The 21438-nt window shown below is 43.3% G+C and overlaps 1 protein-coding gene across 2 annotated transcripts in view; it reads right to left on the bottom strand.

The window, feature by feature from the left end:
* The window catches only part of SLC34A2 (solute carrier family 34 member 2), a 30680-nt gene extending 10429 nt beyond the window's left edge, over nt 1-20251 (bottom strand). The window contains exons 1-11 of one of the 2 annotated variants that reach the window (XM_068278320.1): nt 20131-20227; nt 15198-15230; nt 9350-9452; nt 8575-8712; nt 8335-8463; nt 7186-7329; nt 5570-5681; nt 3118-3313; nt 2947-3033; nt 1967-2081; nt 1125-1292 (exon numbers count right to left, since the gene is read on the bottom strand). In XM_068278320.1, coding sequence (XP_068134421.1) covers nt 1125-1292; nt 1967-2081; nt 2947-3033; nt 3118-3313; nt 5570-5681; nt 7186-7329; nt 8335-8463; nt 8575-8712; nt 9350-9452; nt 15198-15209 — 1204 coding nt within the window. In that variant the 5' untranslated portion in view covers nt 15210-15230; nt 20131-20227. Of the gene's footprint in view, nt 1-1124; nt 1293-1966; nt 2082-2946; nt 3034-3117; nt 3314-5569; nt 5682-7185; nt 7330-8334; nt 8464-8574; nt 8713-9349; nt 9453-15197; nt 15231-20130 lie in introns of both variants that reach the window. The other variant, XM_068278327.1, reaches the window with a different exon arrangement.
* Nucleotides 20252-21438: the final 1187 nt, after the last annotated feature.

Below are 21438 nucleotides of genomic sequence, written 5' to 3'. Positions count from 1 at the left end.
GCAAATGCATTGTGGGACTTGTAGTTCCTTAACAGCTGGAGAGCCAAGTTTGCAGATCACTGGTATACAGCATGGTGTATAACATACCCAGAATAATCCTCTCTCTGTTTTTCTCATTTGCTTGGACATCTTTCACAAGGTCAGAGTGCTTTTTTGAACCTAGATCTTCCATCCTGTCCATTCAATACATTCAAAAGTTGATCGATTGGACATTTTGGGGGAATCAATTCCCAGCAGATCGATAGAAACGACTAAGAATCTAACTGAAAAATCGATAAGTGGTCTGGAGTAATCCGTTCCATCTCACTAACAGTAAGGAGGCAGCCATTGATGGACAAGTTCATTTGAGAATCAGGAAATTGAGAAAACTGTTATTGGCATTTTCTCTGTAAACTGGTGTGAGTGGCGTGTACTGCAACAACCTTTAACTGCCCACAAAACTGAGAAACTTGGTAGAGTATGGTACTGTGTGCACTCCTATCAGTAGAACCACCATGAGACTAAATTAGACTAAATGTTCTAAAGGGGTTTGGATCATGCCAGTATATCTACCCACCCTTAAAGTGGACCTGAACTCTTGCACAGGACAGAAGGAAAACTTAGAGAAATGCACCCTGTATATATTTAGAGAGTTTAGCCTGTCTCATTCCACCTCATTTGTGACTAATCACAAGTTGTAATTTGATATCTCCCCTGTTTCCCCGACTGCTGTGGCTCATTTGAAAGCACACTAATCACAAATGTAATTTGATCTCTCAGCCGTGTCAGCTGGTTGCATTGGCAGAGCAGATAATTTGTAAACACAGGATGTTAACAATATGTCTGATTCCATAAAAGCAGCAAGTAGAAACACTGCAGATTTATATCACGATTTGTATCAGCTGTAACAATTAAATGTTTTTCTTTAAAGGTTATTATGCTTTTCCGTATCTTTTAGAGAAGAGAGGAAGTTCTGAGTTTAGGTATTCTTTAAATGTTATTTCTGTGGCTCTGCTGTAAATTCTGAACTGGGGATAAGTGTCAGCTTTCATCATGGTGGTAAAGGCCATGAAATGACCAAAAATTCCATTATATGAAAAGAATTCCACTGTACAATATGAATATATAATTGCGTGGATCTTTACCGGTGTTGATGACCTTTTTGATGACCACGGACACTTGTCCCTTCAGCAAGGAGTTCAAGAGCTTGACAATCAGGATGAGACAGGTGCAAAGCACCAAAAGGGAGAGCGCTAAGAGGATGAGTCCGACAGCCAAATCCGGGAGATCCACATTTGCAAACAAGTGTGAACCTGAAAATTGAAACAGGGAAAAACATGAGATGTGACATAAAAACTAAGAAGTCTTTTCAATGTTCTTTTTAAAACCTGCATGCAAATGTAATGCAAATAATATGCAGCTTGGACCTAGACCATACATGTAAAGCAGAGCCATCAATTTTGGCCCGTAAATGGTTTCCCCACTTTGCATTATGTTTGGCCCAATCTAGACCACTAGGGAATCTATATTGGAGGCTAAGCCCTAGGTCACCAGTGAAGCCATATGAAGTGGGAAAGCACTAGAGACCAAGGAACAGTATGCGTGGGGGGAGGGGGGGTCACTAGACTCCAGGGAACTGTAAATGAAAGGGAGGAGGGCCACTAGACACCAAGGAACTGTATAGGGGAAGGAGGAAGCATTTGTGGCGCCAGGTGGTTCAGGTGATGAAGCTTGGCTATTATCGATAAAATCATGCTGCGTGAATTTTGTAAAAAAAAATGTAAGCCTTAAATACATATTAATAAACTCCATAGACAAAAAGTCATTATGTACAGTGCAGATGAAAGTCCTTTATATACACAATTGTTTAATTTTATAAGTGTTTCAGAACAAGATGAGGTTGAGTAAAATATGAGGCCATGCTTGTTCCACATTAGTGGCTTCTTATCATAGTTTTGCACACTACGTAACCACAATAAGTACTTACAGCGGACTTTCCCTGACGCAAGGATCTCTGTAAACGTCACATTGTTTTCATCAGTCCAGCAGAGTTTGCCAGCCGTGCAGTTTTCTCCACCTGGCACAGAAGCGTTTACCCATTTCTGTATCAAATAAAAAAATCCACATTTATACAACGTATGCTTATATAATATGGAGAATATCTTTTCGTTTTATGACGTATGTCAGTCATTTTTGATTGTCTCACTTTACAGCCAGACAGATTTGAAGCTACAGACTGCATCAATGAAGAAAGTTGAAGCCTTGTATACACACTAAGGTGGTCGTTTTCAGTCACCTCAGCCAACCTTAACCCTCTGGGCGATATAATTATATCGCCCAGGAGGTGGCGCAGCACTATTTTTTTAAATTTTTTATTTTTTAAATCATGTAGCGAGCCCAGGGCTCGCTACATGATAGCCGCAGCGCAGCGGCATCCCCCCACCCACTCCGATTGCCTTCGGCGATCAGTGTAAGCAGGAAATCCCGTTCAGAACGGGATTTCCTGCTGGGCTTCCCCGGTCGCCATGGCAACGGGGCGGGATGGCGTCACTGACGTCATGGACGTCGTGACGTCAGAGGGAGTCCCGATCCACCCCTCAGCGCTGCCTGGCACTGATTGGCCAGGCTGCGCAAGGGGGAGGGGGGGCTGCGCGGCACGGCGGGTAACGGCCGATCGGCGGCGATCGGAAGTTACATGCAGCTAGCAAAGTGCTAGCTGCGTGTAACAAAAAAAAATTATGCAAATCGGCCCACCAGAGCCTGAGAAATCCTCCTGTGCGATATACCCCGAGCTCAGCTCAAGATTATCGCTCAGGAGATTCATCTAGTGTATGCATGGGCCATAAGTCTGTTGTATTGTTAATGTTTAGGTCATGGGGGGGAAGGGGGGTTTGATTTCTTTAATTTACTGTTATGTGTATAGACATAGATTAAATAAGCACCTTATTTACTGTATATTAAACATACCTCGTCTCCACACATTCGCTTAATCAGACTCTTGTTCTGAGCCTCTTCATTTCCATTGGCAATATCCTGTATGACTTTCTTGTCAAGCTGTAAAACAGACCATTAACATTTAGTCTTTGCCTTGTAGCAGATGTAAAGGAAGGTGGCTGAGAGTGGACGTAGTTCATCTACCTGGATGATTCCCTTGGTGAGCGGCTCTGTGATCACCTTCAGCATATCGGGGGCATCTTCTCCTGTCTTTATGTTGAAGGAACCCACAATCACTCTGGTGAGATGGTACAGGTATCCTGATGCTATTTCAATCGGCAGCAGGACCAGCACAGACAGCCAGTTGAAGAAATCATGGACTGTGGCTCCAGCAAATGCCCTGGGAGGAGGAAACACCATCATGGATTAATCAGAGGAAACTCTAAAACAGCTTACCAACCTATGGGCAAAATTCTATATAGTAAAATGCCTGTGAACTTGTGATTGTTTTGGCTAAGAGGAAATCCAGCTGGAACCATTAATAGTTCTCTAGTGTGTGTGAGAAGCAAATGAAGCCTGTACAGCAATGCGTAGAGCTAGCAGGACAGATAGTTGATAAACCCTTTTATCTGAAATCTGATCAAGAGTGGTGCCCATGGACAGGGCCAGCGCTACCATAGAGGCAAAGGAGGGGAGGAGTCTGTAGGGGCCCCCAAGATGTCTCCTCCCATTCTTAACTGTTACTCCCCGGGGGAAAGGTAGATGCCTAGTTTTAAGGCTTATTTCCACTGAGCCCAAATCCATGAAGCGGGTGGTTTTGGCACATGGCACTCACCACCGAGCACCGATACTGGCCACTTATTGCACTAGTGCTATAGTAGGCGCCCTGCGCAAGGGTAATTCAGTTGTCACCGGACCCCAAATTACTTCTCCCTCCGAGTTGCATTGACTCGGAGAGGGAATAGTATTTTATGCCTCCAGGAATTTGAGCAGCAGCAAGGTGAACCGTCATTCGACTCACCCTGCGCCCAGCTTACCGGCAGTGTGCATATATGTATGCTGAATACAGGACAAATCTACAGCTTTTCCCCGCTAATGAGCTGCACGGGGAAATGCTGCTTATCTTTCTAGTGACTTACTATCCAGATCGCACTTCGGTGTGAGTCTGGACGGCATGCTGCAGATTTCACTATAGTTGTGCACGGCATGTTCCCCCCAGGGGCAAACCCAGGATTTTCAAGGGGGGGATTCCTGAAAGGTCTCCCACATCCATGCACAATACAGTATAATAATGTGGTAGGACATCATGCTTGGTACACATAATGCAATTTCCTGACTGACAACAGGATCAATCAGGAGCAGTTTGGATACAGATAATAATGAGGACAGCCAACATTGGTAATGAAAGGGAAAGTGAAGTGAAGCATTCACACAGCAGGGCACAGGGCTGTGCTCATACCTGAGCTGCTCCATGCTGTGTACACACCCTGCTGCTCCATCCAAAGTCAACTGTAGCGTGGAAAGAAAGGGGGCAGAGCTGTGAGCTGCAGCATACCTGCAGACATTCTAGTGTCTCAACTTGTGCCTGTCCCCAGACACTGCACCGGCCTTGGTCAGAGGGGGGATTCCGGGCAGCTGTAATCCCCCCCTGCGTTAGCCTATGCCCCCCCCCCCCCCCATTCATCCTGTAGGCCTAACCCAAACCTTTAAACCTTGCACCTGAGATTGGTTCAATCCCTGTCAAAACCATAGCACTGACTGCAACCTTGCCCTGAAACCTAATCCTCATATTTACTCTTTAAATGACCCTCGACAATATCCTACAACCATCGCTGATACTAATTTACACCAATACATGTATCTAACCAAACAAATTACACTACAATAACTCTAACCTGAAAGTAAAGTGGACCTGAACTCTTGCACAGGACAGAAGAAAAACATAGAGAAATGCACCCTGTATGTATTTAGAGAGTTTAGCCTGTCTAATTCCTCCTCATCTGTGACTAATCACAATTAATTTGAACCCACAGCTGTGTCCGCTGACTGCCACGGCACAGCAGTTAATTTGAAAACACAGGATGTTAACAATGCCTACTTCCATGAAAGCAGGAAGTATACACTCTGCAGATTTATTGCAGGATTTGTATCAGCTATAACAAAGAAATGTTTTTCTTAAAGGTCATTATGCTGTTGTGTATCATGTGTCATGTTGTGAGCAGAGAGGAGGTTCTGATTTCAGGTCCGCTTTATAACAGAAAACCAAGGCCTAACCTCTCCTGATTCTAACATGCCCTGGGCTGGCCTTTCTAATCCTTGTTATACTTAACTAATGAGATGGGGTACACCAGCAATGAGGCACCCTGGTACATTGCCAAAATCACCAAATGGGCCTTTCATATATTTTTACTATGCATTTTCCTATTTTCCCTGTGTTGGTAATTACCGGAGTTAGAGACGGCTGGATAATTACACTGCCTGTAGATATCATCTTATGTATTCCAGGACAATGGGACATGTTTCATACTGACACTGATTCAATAAGACTGTAATACATTATGCCTGCCCATTGCACATTGCATTCAGCTGCAGTTCAGTTACACGTTCACTTTGTCTGTTTCCTGTCTTCCTAGTCCTGATAAAAAAGATACCATACCTTCTAAATTCATTCCGATCACCCGACTGCATCAGCGCCACAATGGTGTTTGTAACCGATGTGCCAATGTTGGCTCCCATAATGATTGGAATGGCCGTCCGAACGGTTAGAACTGTGGAGGCATACAAAGCGTAAACCGATCATTAGTACTATGGTGTAACCAGAGGTAACAGTATGTGACTGTCTACAACACAGCTCTCTGATGCAATCATTTATTTATTTATCAATAAGTATTTATATAGTGCCAACATATTACGCAGCGCTATACAGAGTATATATTGTCTTGTCACTAACTGTCCCTCAAAGCGGCTCACAACCTAGTCCCTACCATAGTCATATGTATGTATCGTGTAGTGCATGTATCATAGTCTTGGGCCAATTTAGGGGGAAGCCAATTAAATTATCTGTATGTTTTTGGGGTGTGGGAGGAAACCAGAGTGCCTGGAGGAAACCCACACAGACACGGGGAGAACATACATGGGGCCACATGCGATTCACTTTCACTCTTCAGATTTCTCCTGGGCGATATTTTCACGCAATCAAATGTTTTTCTCACTAGGCATCTATAATACAGTATAATCTCATTAAAATAAACTCTGATATAGTAAACATTCAGGTATAGTAAACTATGTGTTCAGGTCCTGGTCGAGCCCCATTGTAAGTATATGGGAGTAACGCCTGGTATAGTAAACTCTTATATAATAGAACTTCTGCTATAATAAACCTGTTTTTTGGCCCCTTCGGTATTCTATATCCGGCTATAATGAAGAGTGGGTGGGCGCATGCTTCATAAGTCAGTCGGAGACCCATGAGCTGTGGTCAGTGGATGGGCTGGCGGTCACTTGTAGCCAGCTCGCTATCCGCTATCTACTCTGGGCCTGTGTGAATTACCTCAAAAGCACCAGCCATTGAGCCCTATGCTTCCTGTGTAAGCTACTGCCTGATTACTGAGGGAATTGCCTGTCATCTGTGAATTGTTAGTGCATGGCTGCAATGATAAAGTATCATCCAGGCTGTACAGACATGTAGACACACTATAAGTAATGTACTTGCATTATCTAGGGAGACCTATGCTTCCTGTGTAAGCTACTGCCTGATTACTGAGGGAATTGCCTGTCATTTGTGACTTGTTTGTGCATGGCTGCAATGATAAAGTATCATCCTGGCTGTACAGACATGTAGACACACTATAAGTAATGTACTTGCATTATCTAGGGAGACCTATGCTTCCTGTGTAAGCTACTGCCTGATTACTGAGGGAATTGCCTGTCATTCGTTACTTGTTTGTGCATGGCTGCAATGATAAAGTATCATCCAGGCTGCACAGACATGTAGACACACTATAAGTAATGTACTTCCATTAGCTAGGGAGACCTGTGCTTCCTGTGCAAGATACTGCACGCAAATCCCCGCATAGTGAACACTGCATTTTGATCTAGCTTAGATACTACCTGTGCTGGCTTGCTGAAGCATTGAAAAGAAAACTCCAAATGACTGACTGAAATAAGATACGGTACTATAGTTTAGTTTATATGGTTTGAGTATGAGTTTATAAGAACGCATTTTCCCCACCACGCAATAAGCTGATTGGCTGGTAATGAGGAAGTCATACTCACGTCCAGATGACACCATGCTGACCACTATAGATGTGGAGGTACTTGAGCTCTGTACAAGGACGGTCACCAGGACACCAATCACCAGGCCAGCGACAGGATTGGACAGAACGGAGTGATTCTTGAAAATATCTCCTGCAGCTTTGCCTAAAACAAATCAGTCCAGGTTAGCTAAATTCTGACCATAAACTTTTATTTGAACTTCACAAAGACCATGAAATGTATATATGTTAACTTGTCATACTGCTTCCCAAGCCACTGGTGAAGAGATTTATCCACAATGGCCTCAATTCACTAAGCTTTATCAAACACTTTATCAAACGTTTGATAATTTACCTCATGGGTAAAAACGAATTTTGAATTCACTAAGGTGTTATATTATGTTATATATTTATTGAACGTTTTATCAATAAAACATTTGATAAATATTTAACACTTTAGTGAATTCAAAATTAGATTTTACGCATGAGGTAAATTATCAAACGTTTGATAAAGTGTTTGATAAATCTTAGTGAATTGAGGCCACTGAGTGAATCACCTCAAACAGTAACATAGCTATATGCTGTGTGGTTGAAGCACCCATTGCCAGGGTTTACCATAAGGCACTATAGGCACCTGCCTACAGGCAGCTGATGATGGAAAGGCGGCCCACTCCCCTTCCTGCCTACCTCCCTCCTTCATTATGCAGAGTCCTGATGAGATAGTAAATAAGTAAATCAAGGGCACCTCTAGCTACCTTCTATTTGGGGACACCTCTAGCTACTTAATATTGAGGTTCCTTTAGCTACTCAATACTTGGGGGCAACTCTAGTTAGTTAATGATTTGGGTACGTCTGGCTACCTAATACTAAGTGGCACCTGTAGCTACCTATGAAAGGCAAGGGAAGTAAGGGAGAGGTGACAGTTGGGTCAGACTCAAACAGTTGCGGTGCTCACTTGGACTGCAGTTTAGTGGGGGTTTATAAGCATATGGAGGGCGAAGTCTAAGGTGCCAGGATATCTGTGCCTATAGGCTCCTCTGAGGTAAATAATCTTAATAATACATGATACAATACAATCCCCTTACTGAAAGTACTGCAGGTTATATTGCTGACATCACATCCAAAGTAAAACATATCGCAAAACGACCACGATAAAGCAGCACTGACTTACCTCCAACTAACTGGAAGGCTGAGCTCAGCACATCCAGGGAGCAGACAAAGAAGTACAGCAATCCCAACAAGAGGATGAACTTTCCTGTTGTCAGCAGTACAGACAAGATACGCTGTTTTGTGTTCATTTCTGGGGAAAAAATAAATAAATAAATAAAATCGAACGACTACAAGCTCCTGCTAGGACCAATACATTATGTTGTCACATACAGACAATAATAAAAAGCAATGCAACACTTACCTGACCACTTAGGCCCACTGCTCTTAAGTTCTGGCATGTCCCATGGGTCCACCTCATTTTCATCTACTATCTTCTCTTTGGACGCTGACAAGGAGGAATAAGGTGGTGGCAAATCTGCGTCTGGGGCGCTAACATCTCCTTAAAGGCACAAATACACAATGCAAGTAATGAACAAAAGGAATCTCTAGTGCAAAACAATATAACTGTCTGGTGACTTGTCTCGTAAGAGATTTTATTTCAACAACTGCCCAACATACAAATATTTGTAGATGTCTAATGATGCTAAAATGTAAGGAGACGTAAGGCATAGTGGCCAAAGGTGTACAACTACTGTACTGTGCTCTGTTAGGATGATTGAGAGCTTTGGTTTACATAGATGTGGTACATTGTACAGATGTTCTAAGATTTGGTGCCTTTCAGAGACTCACTTAGATTTGGTTAACTATGTTGTTAAACCTCCACTACAATGCAACACCCCTTAATTAGCCTTCATTTCCATTTAACTAGCCTTGATTTCCATTTCTTTATTTTTTGTTACAGCAATCCACCTTTTCAATATGTTTTTAAAGTTTCAGAAACGTTTTAGAACTGAATTGAGAAAAGGGTCTGATTCTGATATTTTGGGAACCACATAGCTCCATTTATTTATCAATGGATGGTACAAGCAGGTTATTACTGTATTTATATTTGGTATAAGCAGCTAATATCATAGAGTTTCTAGTAAAAGAGAAGTGACATATTCATTTTAAGATGATACTGTGCAGCAAGTACTTACCAGGTGGAGGGCCAGTATTGCCATCAGAATATGTCGGTGGCTTTTCAATATCACCCAAACTGCCCACATTGTGATTCTGGAATTCAGGGAAGGGGGCCATGTTCTGTAAACAAAAATATTGAGTTTATAAAGTACAGTGCTTCTACAGATAAGTGAATATGTAGTAACTGAGTCGCATCTTGCAACCTGCCCACCACCAACTCAGAGGCAAAGCAAATCATGTTCAAACAGTTACTCAGTTATGTAGATACCTTCTTTTGATTAGATCATCCGGGGAAAGGGGAGGGGGAGGGGGGAGCAAGGTCTGTATGGCTGATATTGTGGCGAAACCCCTCCCACAGTGTGATGTCATGACCATAGTCCTGACACAGCTGAGGAAGGGTCAGCTGACCTGTAACATGCAGTGTGTTGCAAGTGCTCAATAAAACAAACACAAGTTTGAATTCTGTGGAGTGCCTTGTTCTATCATATTCCTGACAGGCAAAAAGACAAGGCAGACTCCAGCCCTCTCCATACAAAACGTCATTTATTGGCCACAACGAACAGGTACACAAAAACCCGCCCCTGGTCAGTTTGACAGTTTGCTGTCTGTAAACCTCATTGCATTGTGGGAAATAACTGCTTTTTCCAACTGCCAACTATCTTCCTGTGCATAGAACTCTCAGTAACGAACATTCCGTACAGATCAACTAGCCGAAATAAAGATGTCACCCCCAGTTGATACATTTCAGAATGCAAGTCAGAGAGAGGAAATATTTTACAATGGACAAACACTGACTAAATAATCTATAAATGAATTTTGTAAAGAAAAAAAAAATAAGCAATTTTATTCATTATGTTATTTTTATTACAGTCAACTCAAACAACAACACTTCCTCTTTAATTTGCAAAATGGCACAAAGGAACCAATCAGAATATAAGTTAAAGCACGTTTCACATTGTAGTTTGCCTGGGCAGTCATATTTCTTCACCTTTGCTCGCCTTGTTCCGGATTGCACAACAAAGCTGTAGGGCGTAATACTTATACATATCAAATGAGAACCCACATTTAATTTCCACAGGGAAATTCCAGACGTGACTTCTGCGTGAAACAATGCCACTGTTCCTTATGCCCCTTGTGTGTTTGTGCACAGTATACGGGAATATCATTCTAAAGTACAAGTAATGGTGGCACAATTCCTGGCACGGGGGTGAACTCTCCTGAAGACACCTTTGTGTGAGAGACATAATTAGTTTGGGTGACACAATGAGCTATAGAACTGGATGAGTTTATGTAATGTCACATGGGTTTATTTAATGTCACAGTCACTCGGTGTTCCCGGTAAATGTTACCGTCAGAAGGTCTGTGCCAAGACACAAGAAAATGGCGTGGATAAAGAATTTTATTTGCCATGGATTGATCAATAGCTTTGTTTTTTTAATCATTGATTTCAGCCTGTGTATCGACCATAACATCCACTAGTGTAAAGTTTGTGAACTCATTAGCTTTACCTGGAGGGCGCAGAGGTTGTCAAATCAACAGACGTTTTAAAGAGGAACTCTAGTGGCATATAGTAGAATGTAGTAAATTATTCAGGCCAGTTTCACATTGGATACCGGCAGTAGCAGATCACTGCATCGTAATGTAATGCTAAAAATAGCCTTTGGGGATTTCAGCGTTAATACGTGGTAACTCCCCTTCTGGCTAAAAGCCAAACAGGAAGTGAGGTTCTCTAGCGCTCACTTTCTGTGACCGAAATAACAAATGTGCGGAGGTGTATTGACAAAACAAGCTTCCGCGCATGCGCGCTGCAACACAAATGCAAAAATTGTTTTAAAAAACCTGCGTGGCCAAAGACATGACTTCCGGTCCACCGCACGTCGCCACGCATGTTGCCTGTCAACGCACGGATGCTCTAGCATTAGACATGCAACTTCCTTCGCTACGCATTGCATCCAGTGTGAAAGGCCCCATAGACTTTTATTGCCCTAGCATTACCCTGCTGTAAAAAAGGGTAACACACTGCAATGAATTGCATTAATATTTTACCGTTAATTATCCTGGTTTCAGCATCAGAAACACTTCCTATATCTATTTATTGCTGTATAGTGGTATGTACCCCCCTCTCTTAGTGACGTTTAGGCTAGGTTCACACATAAATCTGCACATTTCCAGTCCGGTGCAGTACAAACCTGACCTGTCAGTTTTGCATCAGTTTTCTTTCAGTTTTGCCTAACTGAACCGGAAATGTACACCTTTTATGTGTGAACACACCCATACAAACCATACAAAACTGATACAAAACTGACAGGAATGGACCTTAAATGTACAGATTTTTGTGTGAACACAGCCATATAAACACATGCAAAACTGATGCCAACTGTCAAAAACTGACAGGACTGACAGATGAAACGGGGCCATAGGCAATATAGCAGTTTTTGCCCACCGCTGATGGTCATCAGGCTTTTTTAGTAAGATTTGGTGGGGGCATCTGCCAGCCCCCTAGACTCTCTCCAGGCATAAGGCTACTGCCTAGGTTTACCTTGTGGATGATCCAGCTCTGCGCAATGGATATGTAAGTGTGTGAAAGTACAAAACTAAAACCCTTTCACTTCTGTAAGCTGTGGGGGCTTTTCTGGTCAGCAATATTTGCAGGCACAGAAAAGGCACCATCATTTGTCTGAAGTGGAGGGGGAGGGATAGGGAATTATTACAATCCAATCTATAACAACACACCACAATTAGCTGTGAGAGTGATGTGCATATGACATTCCAGCAAAGAGAGGGAGGCTTCAGTAGCATATATTGGGCTCATTACATGTGTTTATGTCTTATATGCTTCTTGTGATCTGGTGAGTAAGCATTCTGCAAGGGAGGGGATTTTCTACAGACCAAAGCCAAGACCTGCCCATATAGAGACACACTGAATCCTTTCTCTTGTTGTATAATTACATCCTGTAGCATCTCCACCAAGACGGTCCTCCTCAACCTGCTGGGCTAGTTATACATAATGACCTATCTGAGAAAAAAATCATCACCAAGTTATACATTTACAGCACCTTGCAGAGCTGCACAAGAGAAGATGATATGCGCTGTCATAAATCTAGTCCACTAATTCTCATCTCCCCACTGCATATAGACTGAGGCTGGTTTCACATCGGTAACCATTGTTTTCATTGCGGTGCGATTGGATGATTGCACAGCAAAAAACAGCTTTGTAGACACCTGCGTTAAATGTCACTCTTGACAGCAAAATACACCATAAATGGCTCTCTACTGCTCACTTCCTGTGGTGGAAAAAGGTATTGCAAGTAATTTTTCTGTTTCAGAGCCAGATTACATTGCCGTCCGCGCACTGTAACTCTAACACAAAAAAAATTTAAATCTCTGCGGCACCATTGACTTACATGACTTACGTCAACGTGCGTTACCGCAGACGCTGTGCCATAACATGCTGATGACCTAGCATCAGATCGGATAGTTCCGGTGCATTGCATTGTACCCAATCTGAAATGTCCCATAGACTGTTATTGCTTTAGCATCACCTTGCATTAAAAAAGGGTAACACAATGAAAACGTGCCAGTGTAAAAGGGGCCTGAGAGTGGCAGTTCTGCAAATATTTCAAGTCCAGGTTTGCGGCTTCTCAGAATACACTGGGAGGAAATACAAACAAGACTGAGGATACGCAAAAGTGTGAAAATTCACACCAAACACCTACACTCAGAGCTGAATTTACCATAAGGCACTGTAGGCATGCGCCTACAGGCACCTAAAGATGGAAAGGCTGCTCACTCCCCTTCCCAAGCGCCTCCCTCCCTCCTTCCCTATGCAGAGCCCTGAGAAGAACGTAAATGAGAGGTTACTCACTCTGCTCTCTGTATTACACTGACGTAATCTCCCTTCATTCAGGGGTACCTCTAGCTACTTGTTATTGAGGTTCCACTAGCTACCTAAAACTTGGGAGCACCTCTAGCTACTTAATATTGAGGGTACTTCTGGCTATCTAATACTAAGGGACACCTGTAGCTACCTATGATAGGCAAGGGAAGTAGGGAAGAGGTGACAGCTGGGCCTGCCAACACGTTTGCGGGGACAGTTTTCGGGGTTTGTAGGTTCATGGAGGGCAAAGTCTAGGGTGCCAGGACATCTAAGCCTATAGCCTTCTGTGAGGTAAATTCGAGCCTGCCTACACTCCTAATTATCATGTCAGACCATCCACGAGATTATTTATAAGCAATTGCAATAGGCTCTTTTATACATTCACTTCCCATTGCCTTGTTAAACTCATTATACAGTATACTGTGCATCCATAGCTGGTATTATAAGACCTGTATAGATGCCATTATGAGGGTGCTGACCACAGTTGTATGAGATTCAGACTGTGCATTCCCCCTGCCAGCCTGAACAGAGGGATGATGCAATGAAGACATCAGCAGCAGCCCCACCCACAATCCCTGAAAACTGATTAACTGAACTCAGTGCTTCAGATGCCTCTTGAACAGTGCAAAATTCGGCACAGCTACTACTGCATGGTGTGAAGTGAGTAACCCTCTGAGCTGGGTTCACACTATGATGGATTTTTGCCATGGACAGCGACAACATATATTCTGTCACTGTTTACAGCCCAGTTACCCACCTGGCTGGGCCTCTCTAGCATAGGATTGTCTTGCAGGTGACTGTTCATTTCTATGGAGTGAAAACGCACATGGAACCTGAGGTTGGTGCACCCACTTCCTCTGTGATCCGTTAACATAGGATCTGTTGACATGTCCACTCCTTAATTGTGGTCTGTTTTGTGAAATGGTGTGAACTGAGCATAAACAATGAAGAATGTAATTCCAGTCCCTGCAGAGTAGCGCATGGGAGCAGTGTCTTCTGGGAAGAACTAAGGACATCCAAAACAGCACTCTGCTCTACTGTGCTACTCTGCAAGGTGGAGAGAAGCATGCCAGAGGAAACAGGGTTCTGTGTGTACTGTGTACATGCAGGGATCGGGGGGAAGGTTGGATCCCTAGGAGTCCCATGCCAACAGTGACCCTCTGGGCAGTGGCATAGCTAAAGAGTCGTGGGCCCTGATGCAAGTACACTGGGGCCCCCAAGCACTCTATACATAACAATTGATACGGCACACCAAAACCTGCCAATGGCAACTACAGTGTCAGAGGTGCAAGAAGGGGATGGGGAACAGTTTGTTAATGATTACTACTATTCAAAGTATCTATAGAAGTGATTATTATGAGCACAGGACCAATAGAGAGCTAATACTGAAGTTGAGGGAGGGCCCCTCGGGGCCCCTATGGCCCAAGGGCCCCGATGCGGTCGCAACCTCTGCAACCCCTATTGCTACACCCCTGCCACCCCTGCCTCTGGGCTGTTATTATACCCCTGGAGCCAGCTATGGCTCCTTACTGATATTGGGAGACAGCTATGACTTGCTGGCTAATATTGGGGGCCACCTATGAGTTCTGACTGATATTGGAAAGTACCGATGACTGCAACTAAGGTGGCCAGACACCATTAGATTGCCACCAGATTCAACAATTAGACCTCATCTATCCCTCTCAGATCAAGTTGAATCCTTGCGCACACACAGTGCATGAAATCTACTGAAAATCTGTGGGGCTGGTAACCGCCTTCCGGGTCCCCCTATGTCCCCCCATCTATGTAGATTGTGAGCTCTGCTGAGGGGCAATCAGTGAGGTGAACAGTTTGATTAAAGCGCAGCAGATACGTGTCAGCTGTCCATGAATAATAATAAGTTACGTAGTACAGCCCACTCCCAATAAAGAAGCAAAGCAAGCCGTGCATTACAAGCAATGCTGTCTGCTGACTATCACCACACCCTCCACCGATAATATACAAAGTACCTTTTTATCCATCTTTATTGCTGGCTGTCACAACTGAAAGGCAATCAATGTAAATAAAATAAGTATATCAAAAATAGCAATAAAATAAATTAAATCCAATTTAAAAAGGCAATACATTCAAATTCCAATCAAATCGCACTGTTTTGATTAAACTTTCACTTCACCTAGAAATGAATTCCTGTCTTCCAGTCAGTAGCTTAATAGGTCACTAGTACTGTTGCCAAATGCCTGTCTCTTTTTGAATGAACACATGCAAATGCAACTGGCGCTAAAGTTCCCCTCCGGAACCGGTTTCATTTAACAGCTGGAACCTTACTGGTTGGCATAACGAAGGCTGATTACTTACACGGAATTAGCCATTTTCCAGCCATTTGCATCTTATGGCACTATTGCTTTCTGCTAGTCAGTGGCCATTATGGTCCAACAGTTGTGAATGTGACATGTGACAGCACTGCTTATCAAATGTGCAAGTGTGACATGTGCCGTTCTGAACCACAAATTGTGAGCAGCAGGAGCATTCACTTAATGTCTATGTCACGAGACCACAATACTGAGCTGCTGAGATGGATTGTAATGGGGCCCTAGGCAAGGTAGGAGATGTGGGGCCCCCTTGTGGTCCTTTTGGCAAGTTGACGTGAAGAGAGGTCAGAGAAGGTGACAGGTGCCCCCCCCCTCACACCCACTAGGCCCCAGGCACCTGCCTAGGTTGCCTGGCGGATGATCCTGCCCTGCTGAGCGGTGTTGTGTAGCAGCATCAGCCATTTATGGTGAGACTGGGCAGCAGACTGAGCCGTGCTGTGAAGCAGCATCAAGTGAACGATGACCAATGCTGCCATTTATGGTCAGACTGAGCAGCTATCTTTTGTTGGCATGGCACCACCCAAGCTCCGGGACCAATTGTGTTCCCCAAAAATGTGCGAGGCCAAATGGGTCTTCTTTGCCAACTGCTACTGTTTTCCCTGCGAGTGTCTGACTGACCCACCTCCCTTCTCTCAGCTCCCCTCAGAGAGTAATGAGTGTCCACAAAACGCTAATTCTTGTTTACATACAAACTGTATGCATCTTGAAGTCCAGTTCAGGATTAAGTGCATCAGACTGGCCCAATTACAGTCTGCAGACAATTTACATTAAGCTTCCAAGCAAATAAGAATTATTGGCATAATACAATCTCTAGTAATAAACATGTAGGCTTGGCCAATTCAAGCATCCATGTTTATAGCAGCTTCATCATGCAGAAGGTTGCCAGATTAATACCAGACACGTAGGACGGGAGTCGCCTCGGCTGAGAACCTAGCGTGTAATTAGTGACCCACCTTGACTTGTTGGTGGTCGATCCGCCACGGCTTTGTGCTTTCCCTCTCCCTGCTCTCTTCCACCAGCCATAGCCAAAGAAGGCATCACTAGCCTGAAGGCTAGTGACGTGTCTGCACAGAACTCAGCTTGAGCTGATGCCCGAGGGAACCAGTCCCAATCCCTGCCGGATGACATTTGTCATACATGTGTACCACTAGCCAATCGTAAAAGTGATTGATGTGTCACCTTGTCCGGTCTATCTCCATAACATTTCTTTTGAATCAGTTGGACGGCTGGTTCCCTGGTTTGAATCCTAGCCAGGGGCACTATCTTGCATGTTCACCCCATGTCTGTGTGGGTTTCCTCTGGGCACTCCGCTTTCTACATCCCCACAGTATGCATATAAGTTAATTGGCTTTCCCCTTTTAATGGTCCTAGACTACAAAGGACATATGTCTATAGCAGGGATAAGATTGTGTGCTCCTCTGAAGGACAGTCTACGCTGCTTTTTCACTTGCCGCGATCCGCTCCAAAAAGCCGAGCACAGGTGTTTTGCCAATCGCAACAGCACTGTGATTTACATGTAAATTGCGGTGCTCATTTTCCATTAGCGCGTTTCGATTTTTCCTGAATCGCAATTTTCGGCCTGCACAGTTTTGGTGCGATTGCACTCTGTTCCCGATTGGAAAATGTAGGTTGCGCAATCGCATCACAGCGTGACTTTGCATGCAATCACACTTTCTATTGTTAAAGCAGTCTAAATGACATGACTATGCACTCTGTAAAGCGCTGCAGAAGAGGTTGGCGCTATACAAATACTCAATAACAGTAATCCTGTGTGGCCACTGTACAATATCACTGTGTCTACTTTAATAACAATAAACTGTTCAAAATTGTTTATAAGTTCATTGATTGGGTATGGTTGGCCGAATAGATTACTGGCTGATTGAGGATAGGTTCACAGTGGGACGTGCGGAGCTGCATTATAAAGTCTTATAACGCAGCTTACTGCACTGCAGTGATAAGTCTATGTGATGTTCACAGTGAAACGTTAGCATCCCATTGTAACGTGTGGCGTTATGGTAATGCACTGCTGCAGTGTGTTACCACTAAACGCACACGGTACCAGGTACAGGAAAGCATACTTTTCATTGCCTGTATGCTTTACTGTACCTACTGTTTGCAATGGTAACGCAGCGTTAATCTGCGTTACCACTTTTTTTGTTGCGATGTAATGTTGGGTTGCAACTTTACAACGCAACGTCCTACTGTGATCCTAGCCTCAATCAGAGAAATCAAATCTGCTGGCAAGTTCAGCCTCTGTATGGTCACTGTATCAGATCTTGTCTGTGTTCTCAGCTTCATAAAACCTCCTACAGTTAAGAAGTCATTCTAAAAATCAAACTTTAGCAACTTTATTTAAAAAAATAAGTCAAGGAAATATAGACAGGCGCCTTGTATAACTGATATATCTGTAGTGAAAGTCAATAAAAACAGTGACAAAGTAAGCTGTAAAAGGTTACTGTAGTCTATAAAGTTTAGTGGTAGATTCAGCCTGAGTATATTACACAGACTTCTTGCACATTTAAGGACCGCTACAGCAGAACAAGTAAGCAGTTAAAATCTGAAACAGCTGACAGATTTTGCACTAGTCCACCTCCTCATGGGGAATTCTGAGGGTTTTCTCTTGTTTTCAAAAGCATTCCCTGAACGGCAGTTGCGAAGTATAACTGCCAAAATAATGTGCAAGCTGGTAGGGAGGTGGGCTGGTATCTTACTATTTTTAGCAGTTAAAACTTAGCAACTGTTGTTCAAGAAATGCTTTTGGAAACAAAGAAAACCCTGAGAATCCCCCATGAGGAGACAGATTAGTCCAAAACCTGTTGGTTCTGTCAGATTTTAACTGCTTCCTTTTTTGCTATAGTGGTCCTTTATTCTTGTTCCCGTCTGGCTGAACAGGAAATAGTAATTGAAATGGAAGTTTTAACTGCGCAATTTCTTTATAAAACAGTAACAGTAACAGTAACAGTTAAGGCATCTAATTACATTTATGTTTGCTAAAGAATGTTTCTCCTCTGTATGTCAGTGTATATAAGCTGTGTTTTTCAGTTCTGGTCAGGAACCAGTCCGACGAAGGCTTGTTATAAGTCGAAAGCTCACTGTTTATCCATCTCTAAGTTAGCCAATAAATGGTATCATCCTGATTCAAAACTTCTTGCTTTATAAAACAGAAAAAGACTAGCGGTAAGCAAATAGGGTCGCATAGGTGAATTTAATGAGCGGCAGCCTTGTCTGCTACTCTGATGCACATCAGGAATGTGGAATACGAGAACACAGAGAACACAGCCGCAGACAACGACATTATTATGCAATCAGCAGGTTCACACCAGACTAATACAATCATCTCAGCGTAACAATTCCCTGTTACAAGCGGGAGTGAGGAAGCAAAGGATTATACACAGCATCTGGATAAACACACAGAAGTGTGACCTGGCTGCACATGTCACCACAGACATCAATAAATGACAGAACAAGAACAAAATATATCATAATAAATGATAAGCATATTCCAATCATAAATCACTTTCATTTATTTTCCATAAAAGCCCAATAGACTGTGATGCTTTTCAAAGTGCAGTAACCCATAGCAACCAATCAGATTTAATTGTAGGAGGTTCAAAACATTTAAACTAAGAAAAACGATTTCTAATTGTTTTCTATAAATTGTTCCATATTGCAGTCGGTTTCTTTGGAAATGACTACTATTGCTTAGGGTGCATACACACATCCAATTATGATTGGCCAATGGCAGGCCAATTTTACCACCTCAAAGCAGTATGAGGATCAACAGGTTTTAAAACTGTGAACAGGTAAGCTCTCATACTACATACTATGATTGGCCAACCAAAATTGGATGTGTGTGTGTACCCCTGAGACTGGTACAGACATCCAATTTGGATTGGCTAATTTTACCACCTCCATTAAATTATAAGGACCAACAGATTCTGAAAACGCATATACTACATGGAGGTGGTAAAATTGGTCATTGGTTTGCCAATCAAAACTGAAAGTGTGTACAAAGCTTTAGGCTGTGTTCACACCATGTGAACTGATACGCGCTGCGTTGGAACGCACTACCTAGACGATTGTATGGGCAAGTTCACATCTCGGCACTGTAACGAACCATGTTATTTTCTGTAGCGCATTTCTAGATAACGTGTGTTTGTTAGTATCGAAATCTGCAGACTGCACGCCATAAAAAAAAGCATGCAAGTTAAATGTGCAGCAGTCACGTTGCGCTATGCAAGCGTTCAAGCAAGAGCGTTACGCAATGTGCAAAGTGTGCACAGCCTGAAGCTGTAATAAAAATAATAATAATAATAATAATAATAATAATAATAATAAAAACAAAGGTAATATACCTGAGCTGTAAAAGAACATAAAACATTTCAACTTAGAAAGATCACTCAGACCAGATTTCTAGAGGTTTGTGCAGTAAGTTTAGTCCAAAGAAGTGCAAAAGCATCATGTTAAAAAGTTTGTAAAAAGTTTCTAGTAATACTAATACAATGTATCCCATTCATGAAAGTATTGAGATCCCATGTAGAAGAGATGGGAGACTCATGCCAGTATGTCTTACCTTGTGATCTGGTGCTGGAGGAGGCAGGGAGGGAGAGGTGGAGTACCGGGGTGATGGGATGCTGATACCAGGAGTTATTCCAGCACTTATATATACAGCAGGATGAGAGCTGTGCCTACACACCCATGTGACAAACGTGCATCCCTCCCATTCAGCTGATGCTTCTCTGCCTACCCTCCCCAATCAGCGCTTCTCAATCAGGGAAGTGATAACTGTAATCACTTGTAAAGTGACTCTACTTGGCTCCCTTATCGTTGTCTGTAGCAAGCTGATCACAGGAGGCGTCTCGGCCAGCAGTGCACCTGATAGCAGCTCTGCCCTGTGCGGGGGAGGGGAGGTGACCCGCTCATGTTCAGCACATTAGGGCAGCATTGCTGAACTCTAGTGCTGAGCTGTGCAATACCTGAGTCCAGTCTGCTGCGGGAGATAAAGGAAATCGATACACTTGGGGTAAACTTGTGCTATTCAGACCTGTTGCTTATCATCTATGTTGTCCTTGGATCAGCCAGGGAGACTGCTGAAAAAATTGGTAACAGATTTGATAGAAGGGTCAACAAGGCTGTCTTTCCTTTATGAAGTTGTGCTAACAGAAGAAATAGAATTCAATCTATATTTATAGTTATTTGTCTTTTTTCTTCATTGAAGCCTGGTCCATACATTAAGCTAAAGTCATTTGAAACAAACGACAGATTTCCCTGTGTTGGGCAACAATTGCATGCAAAAATGTAGCCAAGCGACAACGACGAGCATCTGACATCGTGCATTTTGCCCAATCTATCCGGCCAGAGCAGGATCAGCCACCAGGCAACCTAGGCAGGTGCTTGGGGCCTAGTGGGTCTCAAAGGGCCCACCTGCCACCTTCTCTGACCTCTCTCCACTTCAGCTTACCAAATGGACCACAAGGGGGTCCCAGATCTACTACCTTGCCTAGGGCCCTATTACATCTTAATCCATCTCTGTATCCGGCAGATGAACTCAGATAGTGGGTCACATGACTTGCAACTCTGTAAGGACGAGCGAGCAACATCGGGCATTTTACACAATCCATCCTGCAGATCAACTCAGATGATTGCTGGACAGATATCGTGCAGCCGGCCACGTGTGTACAGCGTCATTTGAACAACATTGTTCTACTAAATACGGATATCTCGTGCTTAAAGGATATCCAAGGCGAGTTGTAAAATCTATCCTTACCTATCTGGGGCTTCATCCAGTCCCTAGATGTGTGTTCCTCGTCGCAGTGCCCATGTTCTCCTGGGTTCCACTGGCCACGTCTGAAGTATCGCCAACCCCTACATCATTGGGAGA

Source organism: Hyperolius riggenbachi, chromosome 1 (genome assembly GCF_040937935.1).
Source record: "Hyperolius riggenbachi isolate aHypRig1 chromosome 1, aHypRig1.pri, whole genome shotgun sequence".
NCBI classification, from domain to species: domain Eukaryota; kingdom Metazoa; phylum Chordata; class Amphibia; order Anura; family Hyperoliidae; genus Hyperolius; species Hyperolius riggenbachi.
The sequence above is the reverse complement of the archived record's forward strand: the minus strand, read 5'-3'. Positions and strand labels throughout refer to the sequence as shown.